This window comes from Eumetopias jubatus, unplaced genomic scaffold (genome assembly GCF_037043125.1).
Source record: "Eumetopias jubatus isolate StellerSeaLion01/CBP00866 unplaced genomic scaffold, mEumJub1_p1.0 scaffold_12, whole genome shotgun sequence".
Classification (NCBI taxonomy): Eukaryota; Metazoa; Chordata; class Mammalia; order Carnivora; family Otariidae; genus Eumetopias; species Eumetopias jubatus.
The window spans coordinates 37,997,323-38,012,680 of record NW_028274818.1 but is presented as its reverse complement, the minus strand read 5'-3'; the positions used below and the strand labels follow the sequence as shown (position 1 = coordinate 38,012,680).

General features: G+C 50.2%; 2 protein-coding genes across 5 annotated transcripts in view; both read right to left on the bottom strand.

Annotated features, from left to right (window-relative positions):
* Nucleotides 1–486: 486 nt before the first annotated feature.
* GARIN4 (golgi associated RAB2 interactor family member 4) lies at nt 487–2,304 on the bottom strand. The gene has a single exon (XM_028125744.1). The coding sequence runs from the start codon at nt 2,302–2,304 to the stop codon at nt 487–489; it is 1,818 nt and encodes a 605-aa protein (XP_027981545.1).
* A 4,021-nt stretch (nt 2,305–6,325) lies between these two features.
* Nucleotides 6,326–15,358, bottom strand: part of ATF3 (activating transcription factor 3) — a 57,597-nt gene continuing 48,564 nt past the window's right edge. For all 4 annotated transcript variants that reach the window (XM_028125794.2, XM_088029135.1, XM_028125792.2 and 1 more), the window contains 3 exons: nt 11,449–11,692; nt 9,192–9,299; nt 6,326–7,788 (listed from right to left, as the gene is read on the bottom strand). In XM_028125794.2, coding sequence (XP_027981595.1) covers nt 7,591–7,788; nt 9,192–9,299; nt 11,449–11,688 — 546 coding nt within the window. In that variant the 5' untranslated portion in view covers nt 11,689–11,692 and the 3' untranslated portion in view covers nt 6,326–7,590. The remainder of the gene's footprint in view (nt 7,789–9,191; nt 9,300–11,448; nt 11,693–15,358) is intronic.

The window sequence follows — 15,358 nt, the reverse complement described above, 5'->3', positions numbered from 1 at the left end:
CACAAAGGCTGCTGTACCCCTCTTCCCTCCACTGAATAGCCCGAGGAGATGGGGAGGACCGTTCTTACTTTGTCCCTGTTCTTACTCTGTCTATGGACCTTCAGGAGTTAGGAACGTTTATAAAAATAGAGAAATGGTGGAGGTGGAGCATTAGGGGCCATAGTTTGACTTTTAGCTGTGGCCCTGAGGAACAAGCCAGACAGGCCTTGAGGCAGGATGAGCTTTGGCTCTGAGCATGGGTGTGAGGTGGGGGCTGCCCTCGACTGGACCCTGGGGTCTTGGATGGCAGCCCGGCTGACCTCACAGAATCCACTGTGAGGTCACTACTGGGCTGCAGGACCTAGAAATTCCGACAGAATGCAGCATGCCATTCTCAGATTGTATGTTTTTTTATTTCAACTGCAGTGAGGAAAGCTGGAATGGAGTCTCCGGGGATACGTCCCTGAGCCCGGTCCCCTTTGCAGCTGCCGAAAGCTCTGGGTCCTACTAATGGGCTTCGAAGGTCACCGTCTCCATGATGTCAGATGTCCCGCTCCCCGCGCTCTCCAAGCACTGGCCGCTCTCTGCGGCCTCGATGATGGCCTCCATACCGCTCCTGTCCACGGTCTTCAGCAACATGTCCACGTCTCTGCCCCGTGGGGAGGCCATGGTTCTTGTAATAAGGTTGGCTTTGACGTTCCTCAGGAAAGAGCTGATCCTGCTGAGCCTCTTGGTGGCGGAGCCCGAGTTGGGGGTGGATAAGCTCCGCCCCGGTTTGTGGGAGGTTCTGGACTCCTTGGCGATGGGGGCGTGGCTGATGCCTTTGTGGGGGGCGCGCCTGCCGCCCCCCGGGCTGCCACGGCCCTTCTCCTTCTTGTCCTCGCGCGCGGCTCTGTGGACCGCTATGGACCGGCTGGAGGCTTTCCGGGTGATCTTGTCCCCCTGGGCCTTGTGGCGGCTCTCGGCGGCCCTGCGGCGACGGGAGCTCCGGAGGGCTAGCTCCTTTTCCCGGTGCTCCCTCCGCTCCCTCCGGCCCTTCAGGGACTGCCTTCCCGCCTGCCCGCCCGGGCCGCCCGCGCTCGGCGCGTCGGAGAGGAGCGCTCCCTCGGCTACGTCCAGAGCGGCTTCTCCCGCAGCCTTGCCGGCAGCTCTTGTCCCGGCGAACGCCAGGGACATGCTGTCCTCTGGGAGACCGTTGGACGAGTCGGAAGTAAACCCTGGGGTCTTTCCGGTACCTGCCAAGGCCACGTTCACGCTCCTCGGGGACATGTTGGCAGCGCCCGCAATGGCGAGGTTCGCTTTGCCGCCTCCTGGACGCTGGGTGGCTGCCCCGGCTACGGCCATGCTTAGCTGTTCAGGGGCCCCAGACCTGGTGATCGCCACGCTCAAAGCGCCTGCTGTGGTGCCCGCTGCGACCCCCGCTGCGAACCCTGTTGCTGTCCCTGCGGCCACCACTGCCGCCGCCCCCGCGGCCTCCCCCGCCGCCGCCTCTGTCGTGGCCCCTGCTGCCGACTCCTTGTCGAGCCCTGTCGCTTTTGTGTTTGGGGCGGCTACGTCGGGCAGGGTGTTGGGTTTGTGGGAGTCCTGATGGGTCCCCTCCCCGCCAGCAAAAGCTGCAGAGGTGGCGCCGGCCACCTCCGAGACCACGTGGAGGCTCCTGATGCTGACCTGGTCCTGATCCCCTTTTCCTTGGAAATCTGCCCCCGCTGGGCTCCTCCGGTCCTCTTCCTCAAACACAGGCATGCACAGCATGTCCTCGGCTGGAATGGCATAGGTACTGCTGTGACTGTCCACTGGCGGCCGGAGGAGGTAGATGAGCTTTTCCCAGTAGGCAAAGAGGTCTTCCCGCGCGTCCAGAGGGGGACTCAGCTGCAGGTAGCACGAGCGGCCCGTGGCGAACTTGAGGCGCAGCTGTTGTTTCTCACGGTCGTGAATGGAGATCCTCACAAACTTCAAGGGAAGGAGCCTGGTGAGCTCTAAGGTCTTTGAAGCCTTGCGGCCTTTTCCCTTGGTGGCCTGGCCCCGCCCGGCATGCTCTTCACAGCCGGTGGCCGGGCGGGCCAGCAGCATGACGTCAGGGAGCGGGAGGATGGGGCTGGTGGATGCGACGCCCACGGTCACCATTCTGACTCGGTTGTGCACATCAATGACTTCTCCCCTTTTGGTAATCTGGATAAAGTCGCTTTCAAAAATAGGTGCGTACTTGAATATGTCATATTCTCCCTTGTGCAGTTGTCTCTGTAGTTTCCCCATGGTGGTGTTGAACATGCCCACCCCAGAAGCACTGTGGGCTGTGTGGTAGGGTAGCAGAGCCTCGGCGTTCATGAGCACCTTGTGTCACGAGCAGTGCTGGCTGGCAAGGGGCGGCGGGGGTGGCCCTGGGTCTTCCCTTCCTCGGCCTTGTTGGGTTGACAGAGGGCTCCTGTGTCACACGGGTGGCTCTGGGGCAGGTGTCTCAACCCCACCCCACCCCACAGGCCACAGACCCCCCCCTCCTTTGGCTCAGAACCTCCCAGAGACAGAGGTCCGGGTTGGGGGCTCTGAGGATGGCAGAGGGGATGCTGGTGGGTGCCTGGACCCCAGACTGAATCTCTGCAAGGGTGTAGAGATGGACGGTGGGCTCCTCCTCTACCTCACCTCTGCCCTGATTTTTTAAAAATTTTCCTGAGAGGCTGCAAACTACAGTCCTGGTGAGAGAAGTGACCACTCTCTCAGCCTAAACCCCTGCGCAGCCATATTTATCCTCTGCTGCCCTTTGTGACCTGTCACTGTCACATACCCCTTTGTTCTCGTCCCCCAGACACCCCCTCAGGGCAGGGCCACCATCCTCCCCCCAAAAGCCCCATTGCCCCCACAGAGGACAGGTTTACCCTGCCAGGGACTCAGGTGGGTATCAAAATAAAAATTTCTTCAAATGGAACAATTTTGTGTGGGGACTTTTTTCTCCCCTCCCCCAAATTCAAAAGATTTCAGCAACTGGACCAAAGCTATAGGAAGGTAAGATGATGGGATACATTTGAACCATTGGAGCTCATGGTTTCATTTTGTCCAAGAACCCAGAATTGGCAGTCTTGGTTCTTGGCCTGCTCTTTCATAACACTGCAGTAGACATTGATGCTAGCAGCCATTAATGATAACCTTAAACACTGCATCCCCTACGCACCATGCCATGTTCTCCACATATGACCGTAAGAATCCATCAAGTTTGGTACTGTTGCTACTGCCCCGTTTTACGGGTGAAGAAAGTGAGACGGTATCATTGGCCTAACTTCACAGAACTGATGGCAGAAGAGGCAGTATTTGCATGCAGGTCTACCTGATTCTAAAGTCTTTGTTTGGGACCACCACAGTACTTTGCCTCACAAAGAAAGCTTGGGCCAGCCACAGGTTTTAAACCAGACTGATTTAAGACCTTTCTGATGCACTATTGGAAGTTGCATGACTCTATATGTGTATATATGTTACGGACAGAATCCAAAACAACTACTTCAGGTGGTGGCTGGGCTGAAATGGGAATTAAATTGTACAGGGGGGTCATCTTCGTTCCTCCTCTCCCTTATGCTTCTACAAACAGCCTGTGTGTGGAAACCTGGTTATGCTCTCTTAAGACCCCTGGTTTTCTTCCCTTCTTCCCCAGTGAAATGAAGTGCGGGGGGTGCAGAGGTGTCATCTTCAATTCCAGGAGCCTACCAAGCACCCTCCTGGGGCAACAGGAGTGGTTTGGAAGCATCGACACCTATGGAGAGCATGTACCATTATACCTCCTGCCTTATCACCCCTCCCACAGAGCTAGCCGCAGAATATGTGATTTCTAAATTGTTACTTGGAAGTTCTAAGACACCTGCTCCCAACTCTCTAATCTCCCAGTTTGATGTTACGCCTGAAATCCTACATTAGGGATTCATTCCTTGAAAATAAAGGATATCTTTCTATTCCAATACACACACCTGTTCATCAACAGGTGAATGGATAAACAAAATGTGGTCTATCCATACAGTGGAATGTTATTCAGCCATTAAAAAAAAAAAAATGAAGTACTGATACCTGCTACAACAGGGATGAATCCTGAAAACAGGATGCCAAGTGAAAGAAGCAAGACACAGATGGCCACATACTGTATGATTCCATTTAGATGAAATATCCAGAAGAGGCAAATCCACAGACAGGTAGTAGATTAGCGGTTGCCTGGGGCTGGACGGAGGGGAGTGTAGGGAGTGACTGCTTAATAGGTACAGGATTTACTTTGTAGGGAATGAAAATTCTCGAACTAGATAGTGGTGATGGTCACACAGCATTGTGAATGTACTGAGTTTTACACTCTCTAGAATGGGTACAATGGTAGATTTTATGTTGTGTGTAATTTCTCTCTCACACACACATGCACATATAGCACATATACACTCCTGCTTGGAACCCTTTAGAAAGGTCAACGGTGTGACTCAGCTTTCCATTTCCCCGTCTGTAAAATGGGGATAACAGTTGCTGTGAGGATTCAACGAAATAATGCATGTGAAGTGTTGAGCATATCGTCTAACTCAATAAATAGTAGCATTTATTAGCATTCATCCTCAACTGGCCTTTTAAGCCTCCGTGTGAATTCCTTCCCGAGAGCAGTTTTTGAGAGGACAAATTGAGAAGCTTGTGGGGTTAGAGTCACTATGAGAACACAGAAGGATGCTCAGTGGGCAAAACTGGCCTCCTCTGAGGCTCTACGTCAGGCAGATCCATGAAAACACAGAGAAAGGTGAATACAACCAGAGTATGGGATGGGAAGAAAGGAAAGGCTCAGTATGGGTTTGGGTTTTAAGGGTTTATTCAAAGCCAATGGGGAGAAAGTAGGATAAAGATGGAAAATAGCTTTTGAGCTCTTGGCAGAAAGTTAAAGTTTTAATTCCAGAATCCCTCTGGACCAGAACCTTTAAAACTCTTGATTCTGCAAGAGGTGTCAGGCGAGATGTTAGGGAAAGGCAAGGGGCAAGGATGAGGTCAGGAGAGGGGGGGCTCTCCATGACCCGCCAGTGTGATGTCACCACCCCAGCAGGAGGCCCGTGGAAAGAGACTGGCAAACTGGGTGTGTCTGATTCTGGTGGAGGCTCCATCCAACTTTATTCTCTCAGATCCTCCCAACCTTCCCTCTCCATTGACTATGAAACAAAAGGAACTGAACAACTTGATGGTAAATAGATTATTTGTCCTTTTTATTATTATTATTGAAGTATCAAAACATAAACTTGGCCGCAGGAAACAAAACTGTTTTTAATACACTTGGTAAAAGGAGCTTTCAGTTCCACTAACCATATACAGTGTATTTTTCGGATCAATTTTTTTGGCCATTGCCACCACCCACTTCCTTCCTCTCCAATTCACTGTTGTCCTTGGCAGCTTAAAAACTGTCTGGAGTTTCTAACCGCTGATTGGTGGCACCTACACCTACAACCACAGGGTAAATGCCAAGGATTTCCCCCCCCACCACCCCTTAAAGAAAATAGATTATCTCCTGAAAGCAGTGACAAGGGGCGCTTCCACCAATTGGCTCTTTACAGATGGGCAAGTATCCCTGATGTGCAAATAAAGCAGCAAAATCAGGACACGGGTGTCACAGGTGCTAATTTAAAGGAACCGTACAGGAGTTCAGAGGAGCAGGCTCCCCATTCATGTGCACGAATCTTAACATTGGATGAAGCTAATATCTCTCTGAAGGAAGACATTAGTAGCAGAATAGCCAGTTTTTATTTCTAGCCTGTGAGGAATACCTGCGTGCACAGGCAAAGAGCAAGGGAGCCTGGTTCTGTTCCAGACCTAAGGAATCCCATTCGGTGAAATGCCTTTCTTTGAATTAGCACACCTATCAAAATGATTCTCTCCCTCTCTTCCTCCCTCCATTCTTTCCTCCTATTTGAAATACATACTTGCAATAATCAGACACATATTTGGACATAACGGATGTAATCGAGTGAATACTTTAAGAAATGTTCTGAGGCAGAAGGTACAGTGTCAAGCTGAACAATGGGTCTACGTTTTAGGCATCTGTACATTCAAAGAAACATAGTTGAGATTTTATATCAAAACTCTATGTTAACACCAAACAGTTGGTCTAAAGGATATACTTGGTTGGCGCTGTGTTTCGGGGCTTGTCAATGAGAAACTGGGCAACAGATGCCACAGTCTGAGGAACAGAATGGAAAGTCAACTATCCCGCCCAGTGGCACCCCAAAGAGCAAAGGATGACCCTTGGGAGAATTTTTAAGCGAAAACGCCCCTCCCCCTCAACGGAGAGGGAGGGGGTGGGGAATGGCTAGAGTTCAACAACCAACCCATTTAAAAGGAAGAGAAACCAGCACAACACTTAAGTTCACCATGTCTTGGTTCCAGTATTTATTATATCAACAAGTTAGGAATACTAGGATAAATAAGTAATATTTTCTCTTACAGAAAATTGTAATGATACTATTGAATAGGATTAAACACTCTTGAGGATTTCACAGAAACATCAGAATTTAAACAGACAGTAGCCAGAGTCCTGTGGCCAGTGTGAATGACCTCTCACAGTTATAAATGCTCTGGGCCAGATTTCTACAAACATCCATATGACAAACAATGCCACGGACATCCAATAATGCTAACGCCTAGGCATCACCGGGCTTCAAACTTGTCTCCACTGAATGTGGTTTTCAACTGTGAGAAAAGGAAAATGGAATATTCTTTGGCTTTTCTGGCCTAGAAATAACTCCTGACCTAAGTCACTGAGTGGAGAGTCCTAGCCCTTTGGAAGTTGGACTTCCTGCTTTCTTCCTGTGACATTATAAATGAGTTTGAGACAGAGGACCTGCAGTCATGCCCATGAGTTTTTCGCTAATGCCTGGCTGCCACGGGAAAGGCGGCTTTCTCTGTTGACACAAAACTGCCCTGCTCACCAGCAGAATTCTGTTCTCCCGGGGTGGACAAGCTCTTCTGGCCACCTCAACATTCTGTAAGACACGGCCTATGGTGCTCGCCAACGCCCCCCCACCCCCCCGCTCAGAAACCAGATCTGAGGAAAATCACACCGGTGTTGTGCAAAACAAACATCAGGAGAGCACAATGCCTAGCTTTGACACAGACGCGTTGCACACAGTTAATTCCGGTACATAATAGCATGTTTGCTAGAAAACACAACCCTGGCCATTGTACAACGTTGCTAAATGCCGTTCTCACTCTGTGTCCCCTGTGAGTGGCCGTGGCAGCGCAGGACGTGGCCCCACTCCACCCACCCAAGGTACAGACACTTCTTCAGCATGAGTCCTAATGGTGAGAATCCTGGTTTTGGTAGAATCCAGGCAGAAGATGCGCAGGACCCTCAACAGGGGCCATCTGCAGCATCCAAGAAGAGCCAGTAATGTTAAGGTCTAAATCCTGGCATTGAGACAAAAAGATGCCCTTGTCCTGGTCCAAAGTCCACTCTGGTGCAGAGAGGAAAGGCCCAGCTGAGTCACCAAGGGCTCTTCCGCCTCGATGGTTCTTCACGGCTGGGATGTGAGAGGTGCACAGGAAGTCAGATCTCCAATGGCTTCAGGGTTTGGGATGTAGAAGGTTTCGATGAGGACTCCCCAGTTGCCCCCATACCACGACTGCTTAGCTTTGCAATGTTCCTTCTTTTATCTGTTGGATAAAAAGGTTTCTCTCATCTTCTGGAGTCCGCCCATTCTGAGCCCGGACAATACACGTGGGCCGATGAAGGTTGAGCATGTATATCAAATGTTGCTTCTCGTTCTTGAGCTCCTCGATTTGGGCCTTCAGTTCAGCGTTCACGCTCTCCAGCTTCTCCGACTCCTGGGGAACAAGCAACAGAATTATTAGGAATGGAGCCAAGGTTCCAGTGCAGAGAGGCTGGCCTCGGGGTGGCAGTGGTCACACGTCGTTGTGGTTCATGAGGCTGGGAACAGCCTGCAGAGAGGGAGTGCTTGGGCTCCCTGGGACGGCGTCCCCACAAAGCAGGGACAGCGGCATTAGGTCTGGGAGAATCCAGACCCTGGAGAAGCCTTTGAACTTGGAGGCTTCTTCAGAGATGCCCTTGAGTTTCCACTCAAGGTTGAGGGTGGGTTGTGACTGTCATGGCAATGAAAATGCAGTACAACCAACGGCTCAGAGACATCCTTTGCATGAGTCCAACAGCCCATGAGCAGCCCTGCTGGGAAAAAATGCAGACTCATGGTGCTCTGTCTGTTGTGAGTCACTGATTTCAGTGAGAAGTTCGTCTCCCCAGAAAAAATGTACATGGCAACACACAAAATGTCTCCATTTTCACTGCCTCCCTGAAGCAATCAACAGAATCCTTGCGGACCTGTGGAGCCTGGGCGGAGACTCTGCGCTGGCCTGTCCACACTTGGGGGAGGGGACACAGGCACGGAAGGACTGCACCTGGGCGCGTCCCACCTGCCCAGGGATGCTCTTCCCACCTGCACTTCTTCCTGCAGAAGGGGAGCTGGCGGAACACAGTGGGGAGCTCGGGCTATGGGATGAGCTGAGGAGAAGGGCAACAGAGTTAAGAATACACCAGAATGCAAAAAAAAAAAAAAAAAGTGTAACCACTGCTTGCAGATTAAGGAAATAACTTGTTTGAAGAGATTAATTAAAGGCTTTTCATATTGAGCCAATTGAGAGCCGGCAGCTTCCTTCTCTCGGTAAAACGGGTGAGTGAACCTTCTTTAACTGGGCTGACATATCCCGCAGCCTGGAAGCTGCCAGACGTGTATGGACGGGCTAAGACTGCTGGGAATCTGGGCAGCAGACAATCTGTGGTTTTTAATTCACACACCTGCTTCTTCTACATCCAGAGTCCCCTTTGATGTGCTAACAGCTCCGTTCCCCCCTCCTGCAGCCACCAGCCTTCTGCTACCAGCTACAGGTCCTTCTTGGGAAAAGACTTCTGGGCAGGGGGCTTTCTGACTCCCCTCGTGCTGGCAACATGAGGTTGGTCGTGGACAGGCATGAGCAGGAGGAGGGGGTGAGGCGGGGAGGACTCTCTTTCTTTCTTTCTAAAGATTTACTTGTTTATTTTAGAGAGACAGAGAGAGTGAGTGGGGGGGGGCAGAGGGCGAAAATCCTCAAGTCCACTCCCCGCTCAGCCCTCCTTGATGCTTGATTGCACGACCCATGAGATCATGACCTGAACTAAAACCAAGAGTCGGACGCGGAACCACCTACACCACCCAGGTGCCCCAGGGACGACTCACTTTCTGCAGGCACTCTGTCTTCTCCTTCTTTTTGTTGCGGCACTTGGCAGCTGCAATCTTATTTCTTTCCCGCCGCCTCTTTTTCCTTTCATCTTCTTCAGGGGCTACCTATAAAATTCAAGAGACCGCATGCTTCATGGGAGGCAAAAAAGGCAACCCGCCTTAAATACACTGCCTTTCTTTGCCCCACCCTGAGTCAGCTGTGGGGGTCCTCAGAGAACGAAACCCTGTCCTGCTTTAGGTTCTGGTCCTCTCTGGAAGTTGGCTCTCACCCTTTGTCTCAGGACTGATGGGGCACCTGCGAAATTCAGCCACTGGGCTTGGCTCAGAGGCTCGAGGCCAGCTGGGATGAGGCACTCACGGGTGGGCTTGAGTGGGTGACGGTCTAGGCTGCTAACGTCAGACCTTGTCGTGTCACCTGTCGTCACTGCTCCGGACAGCAAGAAAGGGCAGGGATCCACACTTCAAACCAAAGAAATCCTGGGACACAACAGTCCCTTCAGATCTGTCTTATTGCTCGTCCTTTGGATTCGACGACACTGACTTAGCGTGCACCGAGACAGAAGGCCTCACAATTTAGAGAAACAAAGTCCGAGGGGAAAGCAGGGCGAGAGGCAGTTCTACCTTTTACATCAGGCAGACATCTGAGTTTAAACTACACTGGCTCTGAATCCCAGCTTCACCACCTATTAGCTGTGAGACCTTGGGCAAGTTACCATACTCTTCTGAACCTCAGTTTCCCTCACTTGTAAAACGGGATCAATAATCTTATCTATCCAATAGGGTTGGGAGGAGGGTCAAATTAGTTAAGTTAGATATATACATATATATATTTATATATATAATTAAAATGCTTTGCACAGTGTTTAGCATATAGTCAGCCTTAGTTACTGTCATTATTAACCTCACCATTCTTCATCAAGAACCCAGCAACTGTGGTACTTCCTATACAACCCTACAGATATTTTTGGATGGGCGGAGAGGATTCGGGGTTTTCTCACACGAGGAAATACTTGAAAGTAGAGCAAATCTCAGAATCGTACACTGTCAGAGATGGAAAAGGCCTTCAAGAACCATTCAGTTCAACCCCCTGACCTTACTGCTGTGGAAATGAGGTGCGGAGGGGCCAGCAGCAGCACTTCCAGGGAGGCCCAGGCATCACCAGCTCATGGTCACCAGACCCGTAGGCTACAAAGCCTGGGTGTAAACCCAGGCCTCTGGCTCCTCATCCTATCCCCTCTCTGGGACACACTGCCTCATTCTGCCTTGTTGCCTTCCCAGAGGTGACTGGGACCTGGCAGAACAGGGTCTTGCTGCCCAAGCACACAGGATGCCCATGGGTTTCATAGGCTCGGCATCCTATTTTAAGATAAGAATTACAGCAACCAAGGGAACCTGAATATTCAACGAGATTAGTTGGTGCATTCTCTTCCCAGTAGGAGAACCCACCTGTTAAACTGACGTAAGATCAGAAGGTCACTTAGTAAACACACAATCAGTGGATGAGTCTGGTGGCTCTAAGGAATATTTCCACAGATCAGGAAATATTCTATCACCAGATATCCTCTACACTGGACATCTGCTTCTTCCTCTGAGGAACCCTCCATATACCCTTGCAAAATGCTTTTCTTTCTTCTATGGGGATCCTACTACTTCCCATTACATCCTGTTATCTCAAGGTATTTACAGAGAATTTTTAGACAATTCCTCGCGTGTCCCATGGCTCCCCTTGCACTGTCCAGTACTGGACAGGGCAATGATGACCTCTCACGTTAATGCAGCACAGGTGGTACCTCTAATGAGGCCTTGTGCACACAGCATCATAGTTCTGCTGCCCCTTGACCAAAGACAGTGATCACAGCAGTTAAGTAAGCTTGATACACTCCCATCTTTTATCCATAAGGGAAAGGCCCAGAAAGTAGCCAAGACCTCCACTCTGAGGTCCTCGAGCCACCACCGCATGGCCAGCACCCAGCTCTCAGACCTCTCGCCACGTCTGTTACTCCAGGTGTCTTATAAAAGGTTGCTTGATGGGGAGGAAGGCAAGTGTCGGAGACAAGGGAACTCAGAGCAGAAGCTGTTGCCAGGGCCGTGAGCGGGGCTGGCTGGCCCTTGCTACCCACACTGGCCGCCCGGGTCCTCGTTGTGACGAACACCGTCCCCACACTCTGAGCAGCGCCCTGCCTGGAGCACGCCGGGCCTGGCGGGTGTACAATGAAGACGCACGTAAAGAACGGGCACTGCGAGGAGCACCTACCTCGGTTTTCGTGACTGCCATCTCCAGGGGGCTGCTGCTGACAGTGACCGACTCCAGTGCAGAGGACATCCGGTGACAGAGGTGCTTGTTCTGGATGGCGAACCTCAGTTCTTCCTTGACAAAGGGTGTCAGGTTAGCAAAATCCTCAAACACCAGTGACCCAGGAGGGGACAGGCAGGGGACGATGGCAGACGCACTGACTTCCGAGGCAGAGACCTGGCCTGGGTGTTGAAGCATCATTTTGCTGAAAGAAATATCGAGACCCAAACTACTTCAGGGACTTAGGGGCATGGGATCAAGTCTCCCCACGTCAGCGGCCCCCAACACCACAGCCGTATCCCCCTCAGGCTTCTGTGTTGTTCTCGGTTTACACCATCCTCCTCTTGAGTAAAACACGTTCTTAAAATACATAGCTCAGTGATGTGGATAAAATGCCTACTTGAAATTTATAAAGGGTGGCATTTCAGGCTAGAGTTCAAGAAGCTATTAGTTTTGGCTGGTGTGCATATATGCAAATGTAGCCTCAAACAGTCCTGAAAGAGGAAGAGCATTTAAAGAAAAAAAAAAAAAATCAGTGAGACTCTTATGTAACCCCATTTTCAGTCTCTGTTTTGAAAAGAAACTTGGCAGGTATCTGAAATCAAGTTGAATGTATCTATCAGTGAATGGAATAAAAGCGAAGACTCAGGGACCCTTGGATTTAGCAAATAAATCTCTGAAACTTCTCCCTCAGGAAGTTGGATCCAAGTCAATGAGAAGGAGGATAGTAACTGTAGCCAGCAGGTGTGTTTCTTCAGCCCAGCTTGGCAGGAGCTAGGGCTGAGGGGTGGGGCGGGGGATTTACATCACAAGGGACCAGTAGCCCCTTCTTAAAAGATTAAGCCGGCTGAAGCAAAATACCTGAGAAAAGAAAAGCAAGGAACTAAGAATTTGGACCTCTCCTGGGGGTGTTGTTCAGCCCCGCGGTGTCTGGAAAGGCTGGGGCTGGGGACCGAGGGGAAGCTGGGACTGGCTCCAGCACTGAGGAACAGTGTGACCTAGGCTGAGTCTCAGTCTTCATCTGGCCAATGGCTGAGAGGTCCTGTGGCATGGGGACTGAGTGTCTTCACTGTTCCTGTACCCAGAGCTGGCCCAGCGCCTGGCACCAGCTGCTCCCAAGGCCTGCTGACCCCCGCAGACCGCCCCACTGAGTACATCAAAGGGGGAAGGAGGGGGTCAAATCAAATGGTCTCTGAAGTCTCACCTACCTCTCTCGTTCTATAGCCCAGGGAGCCCAAAGGGACAATGTAAAGGAAAGTGAAGGGTAGAAATCATAATAGTTCCACGGTTCCAATTTGGAAGAGCCCCCCGTAAATCTCTGCCTGCCACACACTCCCTCCAGCAGCAGCCGTGTCCCCTCATCCTTGCAGTCAGTTGTCCAGGTATGAGGAGTGTGGGGACGGTCTAGGCACACTGTGCCCTGGAGCGTCCTTTGCAATCTGGCTGCGAGCAGTCATTAGCCCAGTCTAGTCGACAGGAAGCCCTCTGGCAAGCGACTAACATTTAACAGAGTGCCTCCTTCAGGCTAGAAACCTTACGTGCATTATCTCATTTAACCCTCACGAGAACCCAGTGAATTAGGTTCTAGCCCCCTTTCACAGATGAGGTAACTGAGGTTTAGACTAGTTAAACACCTTGTCCAAAGTCACAGAGTTAGTATGAAGCAGCCTCAGGACTTGGATTAAGTTTGACTCCAGAACTCATGCCCTGAACTTATAGAATAGAAAATATTATTTACACTGCAAAAACAAAAATGCCAGAGCAAACCTTTCTTGCGGGGTTTGGGTGGGGGTTGGCTGGGGCTGGGTGGGGGTTGGCTGGGGCTGGGTGGGGGTCCTGGAACAGAAGCGGTGGAGAGGAGACTAAGCAAAGAGCCAGGGGGGAGTCATGAACTCTGTGCAATGAACCGCTGATCTTTCTGTTCAGCGTGCACACTCCAGCTGCTGCCTGCATTTCAGGAGTCATAAGTGGGTCTTTTATCCACAAAAATTCTTAGACTGGGGTCAGATGATCAAGATTTGAGGCCCACTTACTCACGTATCATCATCATACCTCCCAGTGCCTGTTTCCTCCTCTGTAAAAGAAGGCTAAAGACAATCACCCCATTTTTCCAGACTTGTGGAAGGAGTTGAGAAAGTAATACATGAACATGCCCCGGAAAATATAAAGCAACTGTGAGGCCTCCCTGGGATCCCTCCAGCCCGGCTGGCTCTGTGACAGATGCTCTGTGGGGTCCCGGTGGCAGGGTGGCTGGTCACTCTCTGTGATCTCAAACACTTTGGAATAGATCACCCTGACCTCTTAACTGACTTCCCCTTAAGGTCTGAAATACACTAATGGAGGCAAGAATGCCAGGCCGACCAACGCCACCACTGGGTGTTCAAAGAAATCTGGGAAACGTCTGTAATTGTCTTCCCAAAGCCCTGTGTCGTGTGAGCCAGAACCGAGGTTCCTGTATCAATTTAATCCCATCGTTTTCAGATGTAGGGAGGATACTTCTCTGGCAGGCAATAAACTCTGAGAAACCAGCCTTCTGAAGCCCGAGGCTTATGATTCTCCCATGCATTCATGTTTTCCCTCCCTTAACCAACTTGATTAAAAACCCAGTAGTTCAGAGATGGAATTCAGAGCTACCACTGGGCTGGCCTTTGTTTGGATGACTGGACGGCTCTCCTTTACCTGGGTAGTTTGAATTCCACCAGTGTTGAGTGTAGTCTGTTTTGCCCCCCAGCTAAGTTTATTAATAAGCTCTCGGGGCTTGGGGTCTGCTGTTTGGGACTGGTTTTGTTTTTTTTTAATAATTGGGAAGTTTTATTTTATTTTTTTAAAGATTTTATTTATTTATTTGGCAGAGAGAGAGATAGCGAGAGAGGGAACACAAGCAGGAGGAGTGGGAGAGGGAGAAGCAGGCTTCCTGCGGAGCAGGGAGCCCCATGTGGGGCTCGATCCCAGGACCCGGGGATCATGACCTGAGCTGAAGGCAGACGCTTAACGACTGAGCCACCCAGGCGCCCTGGGACTGGTTTTATTCCTTCTTACTTTAAAGTCAGCTGTTCCAATGTCAGTGGTATGGAATGTTTTTATGACAAGCATTGGGTGGGCTTACTTGGGGATGGAAATGGGTTGTAAAAATGCTAAAAAGCCTTTCACAAAGGAAAGCAGTTGCATCTGTAGAGATTTGGAGTTTTCTCTGCATTCTGCTACAGCTTAATTTCTTGAGATAACTTTCTAGTTACTTCTTGACTCATTCTCTTAAGGTCTGATTCAGCCCAGACTCAGGCTGTGTCCCTACAAGGAAAATGAAGTTAAATCTTCAGACAACTTTTCTGAAAGTTGAGACCCGCCAACATTCCCCCTTGTTGAATAAAAAAAATCTGTTTGGGGATTTTCTGAGTTGGCTTTCTACACTGATCTTAAAATTGTCCAGACTTGCTACAAAGAACCTGCATTTTGCTTTTGCTTCATCATCTCCAATCAGAAACCATGTCATATCTTTGGCAGTTTCATCATTTTCAAGAAAGTGAAACTTCACTCGTGTATTTCTTTAACTGGAAATTCAACTCCCAGATTTTATTTCCTAGTAGCTACAACTAAGTTGAATTTTCACTTTTAATTTTCATCTCTTCACCTAAGTGCTGCTCGTAAAACATCTCACAGTATACGAAGCCGATACTGGTCTTTCACTAACTTCCTATATTGGTCTTTTTCCAGGCCTATCTAAAAACCGTTGGTGTAATGCTGGGGCTTCAGAAACAGGCTCATCACTACCACTCACAAACTGAGCCCCCATTGACAACCTTCTCACGCTTTCTGGGCCTCAGTCTATCTGTAAAATGAGACCAATATTGCCCGCCCCCATTCCCTCACAGGG

Bases quoted from the DNA above. Each gene is read 5' to 3' on its own strand.
- GARIN4 (XM_028125744.1), bottom strand. From the start codon at position 2,304: ATGAACGCCGAGGCTCTGCTACCCTACCACACAGCCCACAGTGCTTCT.